The sequence below is a fragment of the Neltuma alba genome, unplaced genomic scaffold, assembly GCF_004799145.2.
Source record: "Neltuma alba isolate B1F8T4 unplaced genomic scaffold, ASM479914v2 tig00012971_pilon, whole genome shotgun sequence".
Taxonomy (NCBI): Eukaryota; Viridiplantae; Streptophyta; class Magnoliopsida; order Fabales; family Fabaceae; genus Neltuma; species Neltuma alba.
The window spans coordinates 302,699-318,852 of record NW_021637330.1 but is presented as its reverse complement, the minus strand read 5'-3'; the positions used below and the strand labels follow the sequence as shown (position 1 = coordinate 318,852).

The window sequence follows — 16,154 nt, the reverse complement described above, 5'->3', positions numbered from 1 at the left end:
AGAAGTATTAACATTTTTCTTGAAAGTTCAGAAAAAAGAAAAAAATGGAATAATTTATTATATGAAGTTGTTTTATTTACAAGTTCTCTATATGAGCAGCTCATTTTTATTGGCTAGAGTTTCTCTCTTCGTTAAATGGATGGTCTATTTACAACGGATGGGTAATAGAGTAAACGTAATGGTTCAAGTTTAACAATTTGTTGTTGAAACATGAATTTAAGTAATATAAGGATTCTCTATCTCTCTGTTCTTTTTACAACCAATTGGGCCACTGGGTATCCAATGCTTTTTATGAGTTTTATTACTAGGTATCCAAACAACCGATTAATCCGAATTAAATTGTGTAGGACCAAGTTTTAACACAGCCACATCTAACATCACTCCATCTCCCTTCTTCCCTTGGTTCGCATCATTTGATAAAAGTAAAATAATTTATGTGATTTGAATTTGATGGAAATACTACCTCCGGTCCTTAATATAATATAAGATCCTGTTTGATTTTTATTTTAGTTCTAAATATAAGACCCCAATCCACTTTGTCTTTTATATTTATGCATTTTTTTCCAAGGTAGTCCTTCTAATAATTGTAATTCCAACTAAAATAGTTGATTACTAAGGATATTTTAAAAAAAACAACACCTATTTATTATAAATAACTAACTTAACTTCTTTTCCTAATCTCCTCAAATTAATCAACTGACTCTTATAATTAGAAGCGGAGCTAGTAATTGGGAAGCTTAGAGAGAAATGTTTGGAGGTAAGAGTAGCATAGCATCCACGAAACTAGAAATTGATGGAGTGATGTGGGCAGCTTACTTGGGTCACAAGCCACAGTTTGCGTTCAGTACGTCACCCTTCATCATTGATAATTCAATTATTCCTCTTGCTTTGCTTTTCCTCATTCGCTCTCCATTGCTTCTTCCCCTCCGTCGTCTCCTCACAAGACAAGGAACCTCCATCAGCTAATTGTTTATACTCTCATCATCCATGGCTTCTTCTTCCTCTTCCTCCTCTGAATCGGCGCCTCGCAGTCGCGGCCATGGAGGATCTGAACACGATCGCTGCCGACTGCGTCGTCATCTGCTGCTGCTGTCAGTGCCTGATCTTGCAGGTCCTGGTCTTCGCTCTGCTCGGGCTTCCCGCCAAATTGGCGAAGAGAACCAGAGAATTTGTTAAGAGAAAGCTTAATCGAGGGAGGAGATCGGGGGAGATTGTGAAGATCGAGGAGGAAGAGCACTGTGTTAGGGTTGGTGCGGGGAGGGAGAGCGGTTTTGGAGACGACGAGGAAGATGAAGGGCGTCAAAGGTGTGGGAAGTGTATAGAGGAAGTAGAGAAGGTGATGATGGAGTTATACGAGAAGGGAGAATTTGGGTTTGGGAGCTTCTGGGGTAGAGGAAGGGAAGGGGAAGAGTCTGGTTGTTCTGTTCCCGCCATTAATGTGGGTACTCCGAGTCAAATTGAGCAGGTAGAAGACGGAGGAGATGATCATTTTGTAAAATACCAAATAATCCAAACGGCAGGTTCATCGCGCAAAACATAAATGGCTAGCTAGACTTTACTTTTTTTTTTTTTTCTCTTTCTTCTTCTCGCTCGTTAAATTCTCCGTTACGCTGCCTCCGTTATTAATATAAGAATTAATTGATTTTTTTGATTAGATTAAAAATATTAGTTAAATTAGCTATTCGTAATAAATAGGTGTTGTCTTTCCTAAAATATCTTTACTAATCAAATATATTAGCTAGAACTACTATTATTATAAGAACTATTCTAAGAAAAAATAAATAAATATAAGAAGCAAAGTAAATTGAGATCTTATATTTAAAATCAAATAAAATTTAAATGAGTTTTTTTTTATTAGGGATAGAAGGTAATATTAGTTTGGATTTGGTTCCTCATAATTACCTGGATTTAAGTATGATTTATTATAGATATACACAAATGAATATAGCTTCCTCTAATTCTTTTTATAAGCAACAATTAAATAGTCCATTTGAGTTAAAATTAATTATTTCCTATAAAATCTCAAAATTATACTCAATAAAAGTCACTCCCTTCACTTTTTTATATAGGATATCCATAACTAAATTGCATGCATCAAAAAGTCGCTTAATATTAATTAACAGTAATAAATGTGTTAAAAAATAATTTTATTTTTTAAAAATAGTTTTATGTATGTAGAGAGAGTTGAGGAGATAATAAATAGGAAAAGGATGCATGTGAGAAGTAATTAATACAATAATGTAACATGTTTTTTTTTGCCCAAAATAATATAACAAGGGGATAATCAAGGCAAATTAAAAATGATAAAAAGATTATTAAAATTTCGTACATCTTTTTTAATTGTGTATTATAGGTAGGACTAGACCACTCCAAAAATTATACTACTTCCAGTCCTAATTATAAGAGCTAGCTAACTAATTTGAGAAGATTAAGAAAAGAAATTAAGTTAGTTATTTGTAACAAATAGGTGTTGTCTTTCCTAAAATATCCCTATTAATCAAGTTTATTGGCTAGAATTATAATTACTAGAAGGATTACTTTGAAAAAAAATACATAAACACGAGAAACAAAGTGGATTGGGGTCTTATATTTAGAATCAAAATAAAAATCAAACAAAATCTTATATTAAAGAAAGGAGGTAGTATCTTTTTAGGATCAGAAAGAGTATTAGTTGGAGACTGGGAGGAGTTTTGTTACCAGTTATAAAATTTATAATTAGTTAAAGTCTTAGGAATACTTATAATAAGCAGCCTTTTCTAATTGCTCACAAATAATTCCTCAGAAATAATTTTGTTTGAGTCACAAACATGAACTAAATGTGGGTATCTCGAATAAGCGCCCTTTTAAACTTCATTAAAACTTTATATTGTAATTATGTTTTTCAACATATCTAATTACAAAATGTAACATAATTTAAAACTTTTTATATGTTGAAAAATCAAACGAAAAAGAAAAGCGGTTTGTCCGTCTATGTTGACTAATCATAGCTCCTTTTCAGTTTTTTTCCCCCCTCTTTTTAATAATATTATGTATAAAAATTTATTTATTATAAAATTATTCGATCGCAAAATGACTCCGGGCAATCAGATTCCTCGTCAAATAAAGAAAAGTCCAAATAAAACAAAAGATAGTTTTGGCCCCCCACCAATTTGTAGTTTTGTACGAGAAAACCAGGTAAGCGTCTAGATGGGAGATGGCCAATCGCAAAAATTTGAGATAACGGCAACTTACTAGAATATACTGTCTCTGATTCTAATTATAAAATCTTATTTATAAACTACAAATGAGATTTTATAATTAGAATAAGAATTAGTAATTAATACTACCTCCTGTCTTAATTATAAGAACTAGTTGACTAATTTGAAGAGATTAAAAAAATAAGTTAAGTTAGTTATTTGTAATAAATAGGTGTTGTCTTTCCTAAAATATCCTTACTAATCAAGTTTATTAGCTAGAACTATTATTATTAGAGGGACTATCTTAAAAAAATGCATAAATATAATAGACAAAGTAGATTGGGGTCTTATAATTAGGATCAAAATAAAAGTCAAACGAGGTCTTATATTAAGGACCGGAGATAGTAACACTATGTTGCTATTTATAAATCACTTAAAAAATAATGAATAAGTTTTTTTATTTTATTCTTATTGACTTAATAAATGCAAAAAGAGATAAAATAAATAGGTGAGAAAAAATATAAAACATATTTTTAATACTTTTTAATAAAGACAAATGGAGAAAAATTATTAATTCAATGCATTTCTTGATTTGCACGTTTGTTGTACAACTAACTTGTAAATACAGCATAATGGCACCCACTTAGTAGTTACCAATTGGTTCCTTCTAAAAAGTACTCCCACCTTATAATAGGAAGGGTAGTAGTACATAGAAAAATAAGTAATAAAGTTAAGTTACATTCCACATTCTGATTTTATTTCTTAAGTGTATTCAGCACACTCTAAAGATTAGAGTGCTAGATGCACTACAAATAAAAATAAAGTGCTCCATATACAATCAAAAAGATTAAAATGTTAAATGCACTTAGAAAATAATCAAAGTGTTGAATGCAAAGTTTACCTTAAAAAAAATGAACAAAATGGGCAAAATGCCAACTCTCCTAAATCAAAGCATCAATCTAATCTTTGGTAAAAAAAAAAAAAAGCATCAATCTAATCAACTAAAGTGACGAATCATGCAAAGTTTACCTTAAAAAAAATGAACAAAATGGGCAAAATGCCAACTCTCCTAAATCAAAGCATCAATCTAATCTTTGGTAAAAAAAAAAAAAAAAGCATCAATCTAATCAACTAAAGTGACGAATCATCAAAAATAACACGCATGAGATACACTATGTTTGGTGTGAAGTATTTGAAAGGGAGGGGTTATTGTTTGATTGAGATATTTCTTTAAAAAGGGAGAGGCTCTTCTCCCCTCCTTTTCCTTTCTAGTCTCCCCTCTAAAGGTGGGATTTTTGGGATGGGAAATGAGAGATAAAATTTTAAATTTTAAAATTAGCCTAACTAAAATACTTTAATGCTTCATATATCTTTTTGCTTTGTTAACCCTTGATCACCTGTAAACATTTCTAAGCAAGAAAGTTTCTTTGAATAACTAGTAAGAAGTTGTCGAGATAGTTGTTTCCAAAGTTCGTGAACGGTGTTGGACCTTTTTTCTTTTGTTCTAATTTCATTGTTTTATGTGATGTTTTCTTTCACCTTCAATGCCTCTTCTTTAATTGAAACCCATCACTTACTGTTTTTTATCTTGATATCTTATATGTGTGTAGTGTAACGGTGTCTTTTAAGTCAAAGTTGGTAAATTGTATTATATATATTTATACCTTGATAAAATAAAAATGTGAAAAAATCTATTAAGATTAAAATAGTTTTTTATTTGAACAAAATAAGGTATTGTTAAAATTCCTCACATTCCCTCCCTTCCGATCAATCCAAACAAGAGATTATTAAAATCCCTTTCCTTCCTTCCTCTTCCCTACCTTTCCCTCTGTAGCTACTTTCTCATTTCCTCCCCTCTCCTTTCCTTCATTAAAATCCCTTCTCTTATTTCTTTAGGATTGAGCCAAACATGCGTAAGTCAAACAATTAACTCATAATAAATAAAACATTACTATCTATTAATTACCCTATACAAAACCAAGTCAAGTCAACAATCATCAACTAACTTCGAAACAAATTTGACTCAATTAACCTAATTATGTACAAAACCAACTATATAATTCCACGTCACCAACATCACAAATCAATTACCCTCTCGCCTATATATATATATATATATATATAACCCCACGAGCCCATCGGCCATTTCTTGGACATAATCTGTCTATAATCCTCGAAATAATTCTGAACCTATAAACTAAGACATTTTGGGATACAAAAAGGGAAAAGAAGAATTTGACATTTATATATTCATATGACTTGGTTCGTATGTGCAGTCTGGAAGATAATTTTCTCGTTGTGATCGCAGGACACCAAATTTGACGTAAAAAATCAAGCAACTTGTAAGCCTCACAATATCATTCACAGAAGAAAACCTACGTTTCAGAGAAGAACGAAGAGAGAGAGAGAGAGAGAGATTCTTTCTCTTTTTTCTCTGTGATATTAACGTTGCAGAATCATGACGAGGCTGCAAAACGACGACCAGGTGGAGCAGTTGAGAGAGATATTCAGGCACTTCGACATGGACGCCGATGGCAGCATCACCCTTCTGGAGCTCGCCGCCCTCCTCCGGTCGCTCGGAATCAAGCCGGACGGCGACCAGCTCCACGCCCTTCTGTCCAACATGGACGAGAACGGTAACGGCTACATCGAGTTTGATGAACTTGCCAAGGCCATCCTCCCCGACTTGCAAGGCGAGGAGATCCTCATGACCCAGGAGCAGCTTCTCGAGGTCTTCCGGTCATTCGACCGTGACGGTAACGGCTATATCACCGCCGCCGAGCTCGCCGGCTCCATGGCCAAGATGGGCCATCCCTTGACGTACCAAGAACTCGCCGACTTGATGAACGAAGCCGACACCAATGGCGACGGCGCCATAAGCTTCAATGAGTTCGCAAACATCATGGCCAGATCTGCCTCTGATTTTCTTGGCCTCAAGGTCGTCTAGGAGCTTAATTAACTCTCATTATCCAGATTAATTATTAAGGGTTGGATTAACTTCTGTGTATATTATCTTCTTCTTCCTTTTTCTAATGTATATTGATTTGTGAATTATATACAGATAGAACTCATTTTGGTATATTGTTTATCAGGTTTTGAGGGAAGAAATGAATCTGATAATTTCTGCGTAACTTTATTATATTTCCCCACAAAAGGAAGAACATTTCGTTCTCATTTTAAGGGTAATGCGTTATTTATTTATTTTGATTGGTTCGCAGATGAGATTCATGGAAGCAGATTAGGGTTTAATTTGCTTCCTGCTACTTCCTCTTTCAATATATGATCCGGTCAACATGACGAAGGATAGTTTATTATTCAGATTAATGCAGCTTGTAGATTATATATATAACTCCGTTTGGTATTTGGTTTGAACAGAAGAAATGAATCTGACTTTTCTGTATTTCACATGTTCCCTCATTGGGTATCTCCAAAGTTTGTCTTTATCACGTAATGCATTCATAAATCCCTATTATCTTTGTTTATATTTCATGAACTTTACATTATATTATCTCCGATCCTTAATATAAGAGCTAATTTGACTTTTAATTTAATCGTAAACATAAGATCCCAATCTACTCTGTCTTTCATATTTATCTTTTTTTTATAAATAATCCTTATAATAATTGAATATATTAAAAGTTTAATCAAATAGTAATTATAACTAATACACATTATTAGTAAGGATATTTTACACAAAACAAGACAGTACCTAATTATGATAAATAACTAATTCAACAAACTTCCTTAATCTATTCCAATTAATCAACTAACTTTTATATTAAAAACCAGAAATAGTATGTGTGTATATATAAACCATTTCTTATATTGTCTTATTCGGTTCTTTTGCTATCTGTCTTTCAACTTGCTGTGGCTTGTCTTTTGTGTGCGCGCGCTCGCGCGTTTTGTCCTTTTGTTTTCTTTAAGACTTGAGATGCAGGAAGATAGGGGAAGAAATGATAGGTAGATAGGACTTGAAATATAATACAAACTGAAATGCCTCAGAAACAGGGGAACTCTGTTCTATTTTCTATAAATTGGATAAAGCAACTCCAAGTCTCTACCCAATCCTACCAAAGGGGGAAAAAAACTTGGGCATTTCTATACACTAATCTCTTCTATGATACAATAAACGAACCACTATGCAGACCCAAATGGCCAGAGAATAAGTATACAGAGATTTATTCTTCTTTTGAACTTCATAGCCAAATGGTGGTTCCAAGCACCATTTTCATGGGAAGCAAACATGCTTTTTTCCTGGCCGAGAGGAGCCAATAACAACTCCAAGACCATGGTCAAACAAGATAGATATTCCAGGCTGATATGAACAAGCTAGCTACAACCTCATAAGAATTAAACAATAAACCTCAAAATAAGATCATTTAAGGTTAGAAGTTCTGTTTTTATTGTGGTTAGCCTTCTTAGCTTCTAAGCGCGCTGTTGAACCGACAGTTACTCGCCCCAATGATCTCTGTCTCACCAAGGCGCAATATTCTGGATCATTCGCCTTCCCCTCATACCTTAACCATTGTATCGCTTCATGGTACATAGGAAAGAACCTCATTTGGAGTGCTGAGTAAGAGAAGTAAGGTATTAAGGTTGAGATCACCACGAAGTAGGTCACAAGCCAAAACATGGGAGATGGGGCCAGCGTTTCAATGAACACATAGTAGGCATTCTTGGAAAATCCCGGAGGCATCGCCCCATATATCAGGAGGAAAAGATACCAGAAAGCAATGGTACCCCAGATGAAAATATGTTGAATCAAGGTGAAGTAACTTATGGCAAGTGCCATCTGCAAGTTTACCACCCATACAACGCAGGTATACATGGTTGCTCCCAGTATATCCCTCCCGGCTGTTCTTCCCTCCTCATCAAAGGCCTGAAGCTCCATCGCCTTTGTGCAGAAGAAGAAAATTATGATTGCACTTGTGAATCCATTCAGCATCCAGCTAAGTATACGGCGCCAGCTAAAGAGGACATTCTGCACTCCTTGTTGATATAACTGAGGAAACTGCACATTGAATAGAACTATAAGCAAGAGATCGTTATAGAAACAATAACCAGGAATTTCCTATAAAGTAAACCAATGCTTATGATGTCTAACTTCAGGTGCCAAGGTTCAGGTAAGAAGCAATACGGCCCCATCACCTCGTACAGAAGAAGACATAAGTGGTGGCCGTGTTTTAGGCAACATGCTACCCATTTTACATATGTCAACCAAGACCCATGTCTAGTGCCACGCTTTGAGATAAATACTGAACATTTGATGTCATTTCAAAAGTTGCAAACATAACTATGATTGCTAAACATAAGATATTAATTCAAGAAACAGAACGTGCCAGTATGTCCAAGTTGAGAAAGAGTACAAAATATGTAATAATTTATCATAATGTGGATTCAAAATCCTTTAGAAAATACTCAGTGCCCAGCCAAATCAAATGAGCAAAGTGAATTTCTGGCATTTAATAAAGGAGGTGATGGCCATTTCTGCCAACAGTGTTTAGGTGGGCTTCCCAGATAACAACATCCCCCTCCCCCCCCCCCAAAAAAAAAAAGGAGCAAGTTTACAAGGTCTAACTTTGCCCTTACATATGCTAAGGGATAGAATTGCGTCTACTGTTTCTCTTTGAGCTCCGCCAAAAGGTTTCCTAACACTGCTCTTCTACAATTATTAAACTTTCTAGGATTTTTGTTATTTTGTTCTGTTTTCAGTCTGATTAGTCCTCTCAGCCTTTTTTTTCTTTGGGCCCGGTCATTCTTCTGTGTTTAGAGGATATCTCATCCTCCAACAAATTGAGCTTTTCTCAATCACAACATTTCTTTCATCAAAAATGAAAATATATATAGTTGTAAATGATCAAATTGAGATGTGACGCAGATATGATGCCCCCATAAGAGTTAATGTGAATATACTGTCTTCTAATGGGATTTTTGCATGTGGGTTTCCCCTGATCCATAATTAGCCAGCATACTGGCTCCTGATGTTCTTCATTAAAACATAAACACATATTAGAAGTAGGTTTACCTTGAGACAATACCGGGCAGAAACGTCCTGGTCAAATACGCCAAGAGCAATAACAGGAAGAGATGAGAAGAAGACATTGTAGAGAGACAAAAACCAGTCATTGTATGCAGGTGTTCCAGAGAATGATGCATACACTTCATACAGGAAGAGAGTGAATCCAAAAGTGACGTTCTTGTAGAAAAAATAGCATATCTGCCAGCAGAAGAATGACTTAGTCACTATAATGAACAAAGAAGGATCTGTTATCTTCTAGAACTAGAAAGTAACATCGCAGGTATAAAAGAAAAGCAATACCATTGATGAGATCCTCCGGTAACACCAATGCCCATGCACGAGAAGTAACCGTTCCAAGTACCTGAACTGGGCAATTGCAATATCGCTAGACATAACAGCCTGGGCATGGATTAAGAGAATAGAGGGGAAAGAAGGAGAAAATAAAAGCTATAAGATAACAGAACATGGAAGAAAAAATCAATTAGATAAAACGTAAAATTTTGTGGTTACCTGAATTCCTTAAACAGCAAAAAATAAATGTGAATTGAAATGAAACACGACACACATGATTACCTGCATTCCTTCAACACCGCTAATTCCAATCCCTATATCTGCTTCTTGAAGCATTCCCACATCATTGGCTCCATCACCAATGGCTAGCGTTGTTTTGCCAGTTCCAGATTTAACAAGTCTGGTAACCTTTCAGAGAGGAACCAATCAAAATTATCTCATACATCTACCAAGAATTATCCCAAAAATAAAAAATATGCCACAATGTCAAAAGAGGGTAATAATTACAGAATAGATGAAAACATACTAGTGCTTTCTGCTTTGGTGACGACCGACAGCAGATAACTGATGCGCAATTAAGTGCAAGCTCCAGAAATATGTTCTTCATGTCATCCTCAAGAGCATACGCAAGTGATTTTCCGTCAATGATCAGAGCAAATGCTTGCTGACAAGTCCCTCTGGAAACAGAAAGTTGTGCAGTAGCTTCAGATATCTGACGTTGGATATTTTCCCTTGATGCCTGACCAATAAATCAGCATAAAAACATCAGGACTCTAATTTCATTCTCAGCAATTTCTCTTAAGCACCAATCAACTCCTTTTCCAAGCCCCAAAAAGGCAACAAATTTGAATAGGGAAAAATGAAAAGGAAGAGAACTGCGTAGAGATATTGCAGCATGCAGGTGAAGCGTGATCAGCAGCATCTAACTCAAGGTATATTTTGAAATAATATTAATTAAGGAAAGCTAGGCAAACGAAGTTATTGAAATTCTTACGTCTCTTTGCCAAGATTTTTTATTGACAAAACTGGGAAGGGAGAATCCATGTAATATGAGTTCATTTTTCTAGCAATTTAATGCATGTTCAGCTCACATGCTAGCTCCTTGTGATTGGATCTAATTAGGATCTTGCAATATCCAAGACTCAAGAGAACTACTTAGTTTAGAGTGCTTGCTGAAAATACAAAATACTCAACATGCAAACTACATTACTGTAGTCACAATTAGATGAAGGGCTAAAATTTATATTACCTTGGCAATAGCAATCTTTTCTCCAGCCTTTTCTAATGCTTGAATATCTGGAGAATCCAGATGAATTATAATCTGCTTCATTCCTTGTCTAAGCAAACTACAAGCATAACTGAAATTGCATGCTTCTGTCAGATATCTAAAAAAGTAACACTCATGGTGAAGCCAACATGAAAAGGTTGTGATTTCAATTTAATACCCAATATTGATAGCAGTCTCCATTTTATCCCCAGTCAGAACCCAAATCTTGATTCCTGCCTGAGCAAGCTTGTCCACACAATCAGGAACCTAACAAAATAAGAGAACCATTACTAAGCCCTGTTCCAACCCATTGACCTCCATCAATTTGGAACTGAAAGAACTACTTTTAACCCACCCCATTTTGGAGTTTGTCCTCTACAGCAGTGGCACCAAGAAGGATTAGATTCCTCTCAATCTTATCTGATACTTCATCAATCAGTGTTTCCCGATCTGCATGAACTGAATTCTTGGCTAGAGAAAATTTTTCATCAAACTCCCTGTATGCTTCTTCATCAAGCTCACAATAGGCCAATATCAAGGTCCTTAGACCTGCATCAGCATACTCTTGCACATGTTCGAGGGTTTTCTCTTCAAACTCCCGCCCATTCTTGGCAAGCCTTTCAAGCATAACACTTCATGGAAATATAGAACAGGTCAACATAGCAAAAAGTAAAGGTAAGGACTTTAAATTAAAATCATCAAAGGCTAGAGGCCATTTATCACAAACCTGTCAGCCCCTTTACAGAATAGAAAAATTTTGCCCTCTTCATCTTTCACTATCACTGACATTCGCTTCCTCAAGCTGTTGAATTCTAAAACATTGAGGAGCTTATACATCCTGCAGAATTAAGACTTTCTCACTGAGCATTGGTTGACATGAAGACATTAAATCCCCACACATACAGTATATTTATCAATAATCTAATCAGGCACGTAGCATTTCTTTTCTTTTCTTTTCTTTTCTTTTTCTGTGAATAGGCACGTAGCATTTGTGAACTCACTAGATAGGCATTAGTAGCCATGAAGGAAGGCATGTCCTCAATCAAAAACAAAACGACAGCAAAGAAAAAGTGACTTCACAACACCTTCTAGATATCAAAGAATGACATCAAATCTACATATTACAGAATGACATCAAACCATCGAGTAAACTTCCAAGTTAAAACACTAGAGTCTACTGGTGTTAGCCAAGGGCAAAACCCACCCATTCTGAGCATCAGCTGCCAGAATCCACTTGTTCAGAAAATCAGAGCAGAAAAGGAAAAAAATGTCTCTATTAAACTCAACATGCCCATACAGCTCATGGTTAGATGAGTGGCAGAATCGATGTGGCTATTCCATGCTGTTCTTGTAGCAAATTTGTGATGATATAAATATTATTCTCATTATAAATTATTATTAAATTACATTACATGAGCCCTTTTGTCTGAGAATCCAAAAAAACAAATTCCTCTCTTCATTGGCTATGAAAAATAGAGCAATCATTTTTCACAAAAATAAAAAGCAGCAATCAAAATCTCTTGTTACTGAAGAAACAAGCAAATCAAAGAACTGACCTTTCGACTTTTTGGCCAGAAACAGGATCCAACTCATACATTGATAAACTTGTCTGAGTTCTTTTGTAGAATTCAAAGCCAAGTTCTCTTGCCGCAATGACAAAGGCTGCTTCATCTGGTGACTCAGCTTCATATGAGATATTTCCAGTGTCTTCATCCACTTCAGGGATGGCTGTATGACAGGTTGCTAATAAGCGAAAAAACTTCTGGATAACCTCCGCATGAGGCTCATTAACCCAGTTTCCATTCATTATCCTTTCATCTGTAAAATTAAAACCTTTGATGGGGGCTTTTGTAACAGTAGAATCCCTGACGTCATCTGATCCACTATCTTGCTCATGAATCAGTGGTGAACTACTTCTTTTATTCATAGCTTTTTCCACCTCTGTAACACCACGACCATAAGGTACCCCAGCAATAGAACATTTGATGAACTCCATTGAGTTGCAGGTCAAAGTTCCAGTTTTATCAGAAAGTATTGTATCAACTTGGCCAAGTTCTTCATTCAAATTTGAAGTACGGGCACGTGCTGGTTTGTCAGCTTCCTCATAGTACATATGGATATCTTGATTGATGAAGATGCTCTGAAGGACTTTAACAATTTCTATTGACACATACAGGGAGATTGGAATAAAGAAGCCATACAACATTAAGGCTGTCAAACAATGAAAAAGTGCAGCAGATGGTGATCTTTTTGGATCAAAGAAAATCGTAGAATCATCTGGTCTGAGGTACCATCTTTTCATCAACCCATTTTCCAAGTCATCTTTAGTTGCAATTCCAAAGAAAACAGATCCAACAGATGCCATTAGAAAAAGAATACAAAACAAGAAATAGATTATTTTATCCATCTTCCTCTCAACCTTGCTTCTCTTTGAAGGGGGGTCAGTAGAATTTTGAATAACCTTGGTGTCATGACCAGTGAAAATGGCAGCTCCAAATATAAAGTCTGTATTACGGAGTTTAGAATCTCTCAGGAGAAGTTGCCGATGAGAAAGGGGATATTGTTTCCCTTCAAACTCAGTGCTCCCCACAAAAGAGTATAAGTTGGCATTTGGGTCTTCACATTTAACTGTAGCTTTAAAGTCACAGAAGTAGAGATCGTCATGCATGGAAGAAGTTACCTCCAACCCCTGTTTCAGCTTTAAATTTGTCTCCCCGTCCAAATTCATGGTCTCAACATAGCAGACGGCATCCTCATAACTGGATGAAAGCAATAGTAGGTCTGCTGGAAAAAATTCATCCTTCACTACCTTCACTATATCTCCCACCCTCAGATTCTTCCATGCAGTAAATTCAAATACACCATCACCTTTATGCACTTTAACCAGTCTATTGTTCACCTCAATATCCTGAAAAAGAATTCCAAAAGCAAAATTTTATATTGACTTGGCATCTTGCAATAAAGGCCAATAATTCTTTTCTTTGCTAATTAGCCCACTTTCTGCCCCCAACTAGACTATGCTATATATATATATATATGAGAATTTTTTTCACATATACAGATAACCATTGCAAGATGTTCACAAACTAAAATTTAGGAAATAGTGTAGCAAATTATGTATATATGGACTCGTTTTGGAAATTCCTGCTTCTGACCATATTGTTAACTTTTACAAGTCATCAAGAACCTCAAAATCTATTAATAAATCAATTATTAGAATCTGAGAAATAACATTAGCAAATATTAAAACTGTATGAACAAAGAACTTAGTAGTTGCACTTTATCCTGCTTGCAGTTCATCCTGTTAACACATACCAGAAATCCAGATGAAAAGTTAGATTCTTTCACAAGTTGTCTTCCATGAATCACGAATCATGAATAATGCCTTTTCTGTCCACAATCTTGATAAGGCTTACATCAAAGATGAACCGGTGTCTATAATTAAACTCTTCCATAGAGAACTTGTAAAAGGACCGCATAACAGCAAATCTATTCAAGTCTAAGGAAGACCCCTCTAGCCCCATAAATTATTTAGACCGTCTGAGAATTATGAAGACAATTAAAACATAAAATAAAATAAAATAGAACACTGCAAACCAATTATGAGGCAAGGACCAATCAGATCCATTTTGGTTCCATTACGCTTGCAGCATGGCGGGAAGTAGGCAAGTTCATAAAATGAATGTCATGGACAACAAAATAAAGGAGCAGGCAAAATACAGTACCTGCTTCTTCCGCCGCCAATCTTCAATGCCTTCTTTGATCATGGATGCCCCAACAACGATGATCAGAGGAACGATAGCACTAACAGCTATGTAGGGAGCAAGAGGGGTGAAGGCTAAGGTTCCGGTAACTAAGAAATAGAAATTAGCCACCCTCCTGAACTGCTCAAACAGTGATTTAGGCAAGAAAGTAGCAAGAGTATATTTTGTAGACCTCACAGAGTTATCAGCATAATCCCGATTTTCAGCCTCAAGGATGTCTGGTTCGTTGCAGAAAACCACCCTGGAATAACCTCGTCCCCCAATCTGTGAATGGTCTTCCTCAAATGATTGTCTCCCGCATGCGAATGAGTAGATCTTGCTGAAATGCAGCTTCCTTCTTTTTCCACCCTTCATTTTTTTCCCCCACTTTACCAAATTAATCCAATATCAACGAGGCAAGGGAACCAGTAAGATGAAGTTCCAATTGCTTGCCCTTCCGAGGAGATTACCTCCAAAGCTAACTCCGACCCTCCCGAATTTCAGAGCAAGCCCACCAGCCAGAATATTTGAATTAAAGTAGCTATTTTTCGCAGGCCAAAATCCTCAATGCACAGCTTCTTTAGAAACACCTAGAATCACACACAAGCACCCGAAACTTCAGAACACAAATGCCCAGAAAGAAAAGAATAAGAGCTGTATAGGTTATGAATACAGAACCCCAGGAAGGTTCCACACCAGAAGATCAAAAGATGAGTAATTTATTAAACCAGCTATGAATGACCAAAAATTAGTAAAAATTAAGAGAATAATCTTGATCAACAAAAGATGACGCAAGTGCAGACAAAACAAGCGATACGTACAACCAAAAACAGAAAGACCCAGGCCTGCAAAATCCTCTTTAATATACTCTTGTTGGCAACAATGCAGAATCTGCGTCCCAAAGGAGAAAAATACACAGCAGGCACACCTCACAGAGTTTAGAAGACAAGATTTTTTGCTCAATAACAGGAAGTTCTGCGAAGCCCAGTGCGGAGCCCAAAACAAGGAACGACTAAATCGGAGATGTGAGAGAATCTGCAACGATGGGGGAAGAGATTTGAAGCTTTGGAAGAAGCTGTGAATTGGATCTCGCATTCCGAGTTCACTGAAAACGCGCATTCCATTTTGAGCGTGACAACTCAAATTGGACTAGTTTCCCAGAAGGCAGGTGACGATAACGAACAAAATCACACGCCGGTGACTGAGAATACGGATAATTTGATTTTTTTGTCCTGATGAAAATTGTCAAACACAGTTGCAGAATAGCTACGGAAGAGATAACATAAGTAAGCAGGGTAAGGTATTACTTTCTCCAATTCGCGGGAAAGCGATGGAGACGGAAGTCTTCAAGGGGGTGACTATAACCGAGAAGACTCTCTCTCCAAGAAACTTCACACACCATAGTACAGAAGAAGAATTTAAATTTTTAAAAAAAAAAGTATCACTTTTTTTTTTTCCAATCTGTATCTAACCCCATAAAAATAAAAACCGGTAAAAAAAATTGCAAAACAAAAAAAACACTGTACAATTCAGACTTTGTCTTCTTCCAGGTAAAAAAAAAAAACCTTCATTACAGTGAGCATAGAACTCCGGAAAGCAGAAGAAGACATGCAAGAGTGACAATCGAAGGAGACGGAAAGGTTTTTTTTTCTTTTTCA

At 36.0% G+C, this 16,154-nt stretch overlaps 3 protein-coding genes across 4 annotated transcripts; 2 read left to right on the top strand and 1 right to left on the bottom strand.

Moving 5' to 3' along the window:
* Positions 1–860: 860 nt before the first annotated feature.
* On the top strand, positions 861–1,540 carry LOC114733143 (uncharacterized). The gene has a single exon (XM_028920546.1). It carries the CDS (start codon positions 1,040–1,042, stop codon positions 1,538–1,540), a length of 501 nt encoding a protein of 166 aa, XP_028776379.1. The 5' UTR covers positions 861–1,039.
* A 3,949-nt stretch (positions 1,541–5,489) lies between these two features.
* LOC114733139 (probable calcium-binding protein CML15) lies at positions 5,490–6,181 on the top strand. Its single transcript, XM_028920542.1, has one exon. It carries the CDS (start codon positions 5,635–5,637, stop codon positions 6,121–6,123), a length of 489 nt encoding a protein of 162 aa, XP_028776375.1. The 5' UTR covers positions 5,490–5,634; the 3' UTR covers positions 6,124–6,181.
* A 937-nt stretch (positions 6,182–7,118) lies between these two features.
* LOC114733159 (putative phospholipid-transporting ATPase 9) lies at positions 7,119–15,895 on the bottom strand. Of its 2 annotated transcripts, none has more exons than XM_028920563.1 (12): positions 15,318–15,895; positions 14,479–15,086; positions 12,310–13,661; positions 11,481–11,591; positions 11,109–11,385; positions 10,932–11,020; positions 10,736–10,844; positions 10,013–10,225; positions 9,769–9,894; positions 9,496–9,594; positions 9,202–9,393; positions 7,119–8,187 (listed from the first exon to the last, which is right to left on the bottom strand). In XM_028920563.1, the coding sequence occupies exons 2-12, from the start codon at positions 14,869–14,871 to the stop codon at positions 7,552–7,554; spliced, it is 3,597 nt and encodes a 1,198-aa protein (XP_028776396.1). In that variant the 5' UTR covers positions 14,872–15,086; positions 15,318–15,895; the 3' UTR covers positions 7,119–7,551. The 2 variants fall into 2 exon arrangements, with proteins under 2 accessions (XP_028776396.1, XP_028776397.1); XM_028920564.1 differs by having other exon boundaries at positions 15,425–15,596.
* Between the last annotated feature and the right edge of the window lie 259 nt (positions 15,896–16,154).

Coding starts and splice junctions, on each gene's coding strand:
- LOC114733143 (XM_028920546.1), top strand. CDS start 1,040: ATGGAGGATCTGAACACGATCGCTGCCGACTGCGTCGTCATCTGCTGC.
- LOC114733139 (XM_028920542.1), top strand. CDS start 5,635: ATGACGAGGCTGCAAAACGACGACCAGGTGGAGCAGTTGAGAGAGATA.
- LOC114733159 (XM_028920563.1), bottom strand. CDS start 14,871: ATGAAGGGTGGAAAAAGAAGGAAGCTGCATTTCAGCAAGATCTACTCA. Junction 11,592..12,309: donor TCTGGCCAAAAAGTCGAAAG/GTCAGTTCTTTG, acceptor TTAATTCTGCAG/GATGTATAAGCTCCTCAATG. Junction 9,595..9,768: donor GCGGTGTTGAAGGAATGCAG/GTAATCATGTGT, acceptor ATCCATGCCCAG/GCTGTTATGTCTAGCGATAT.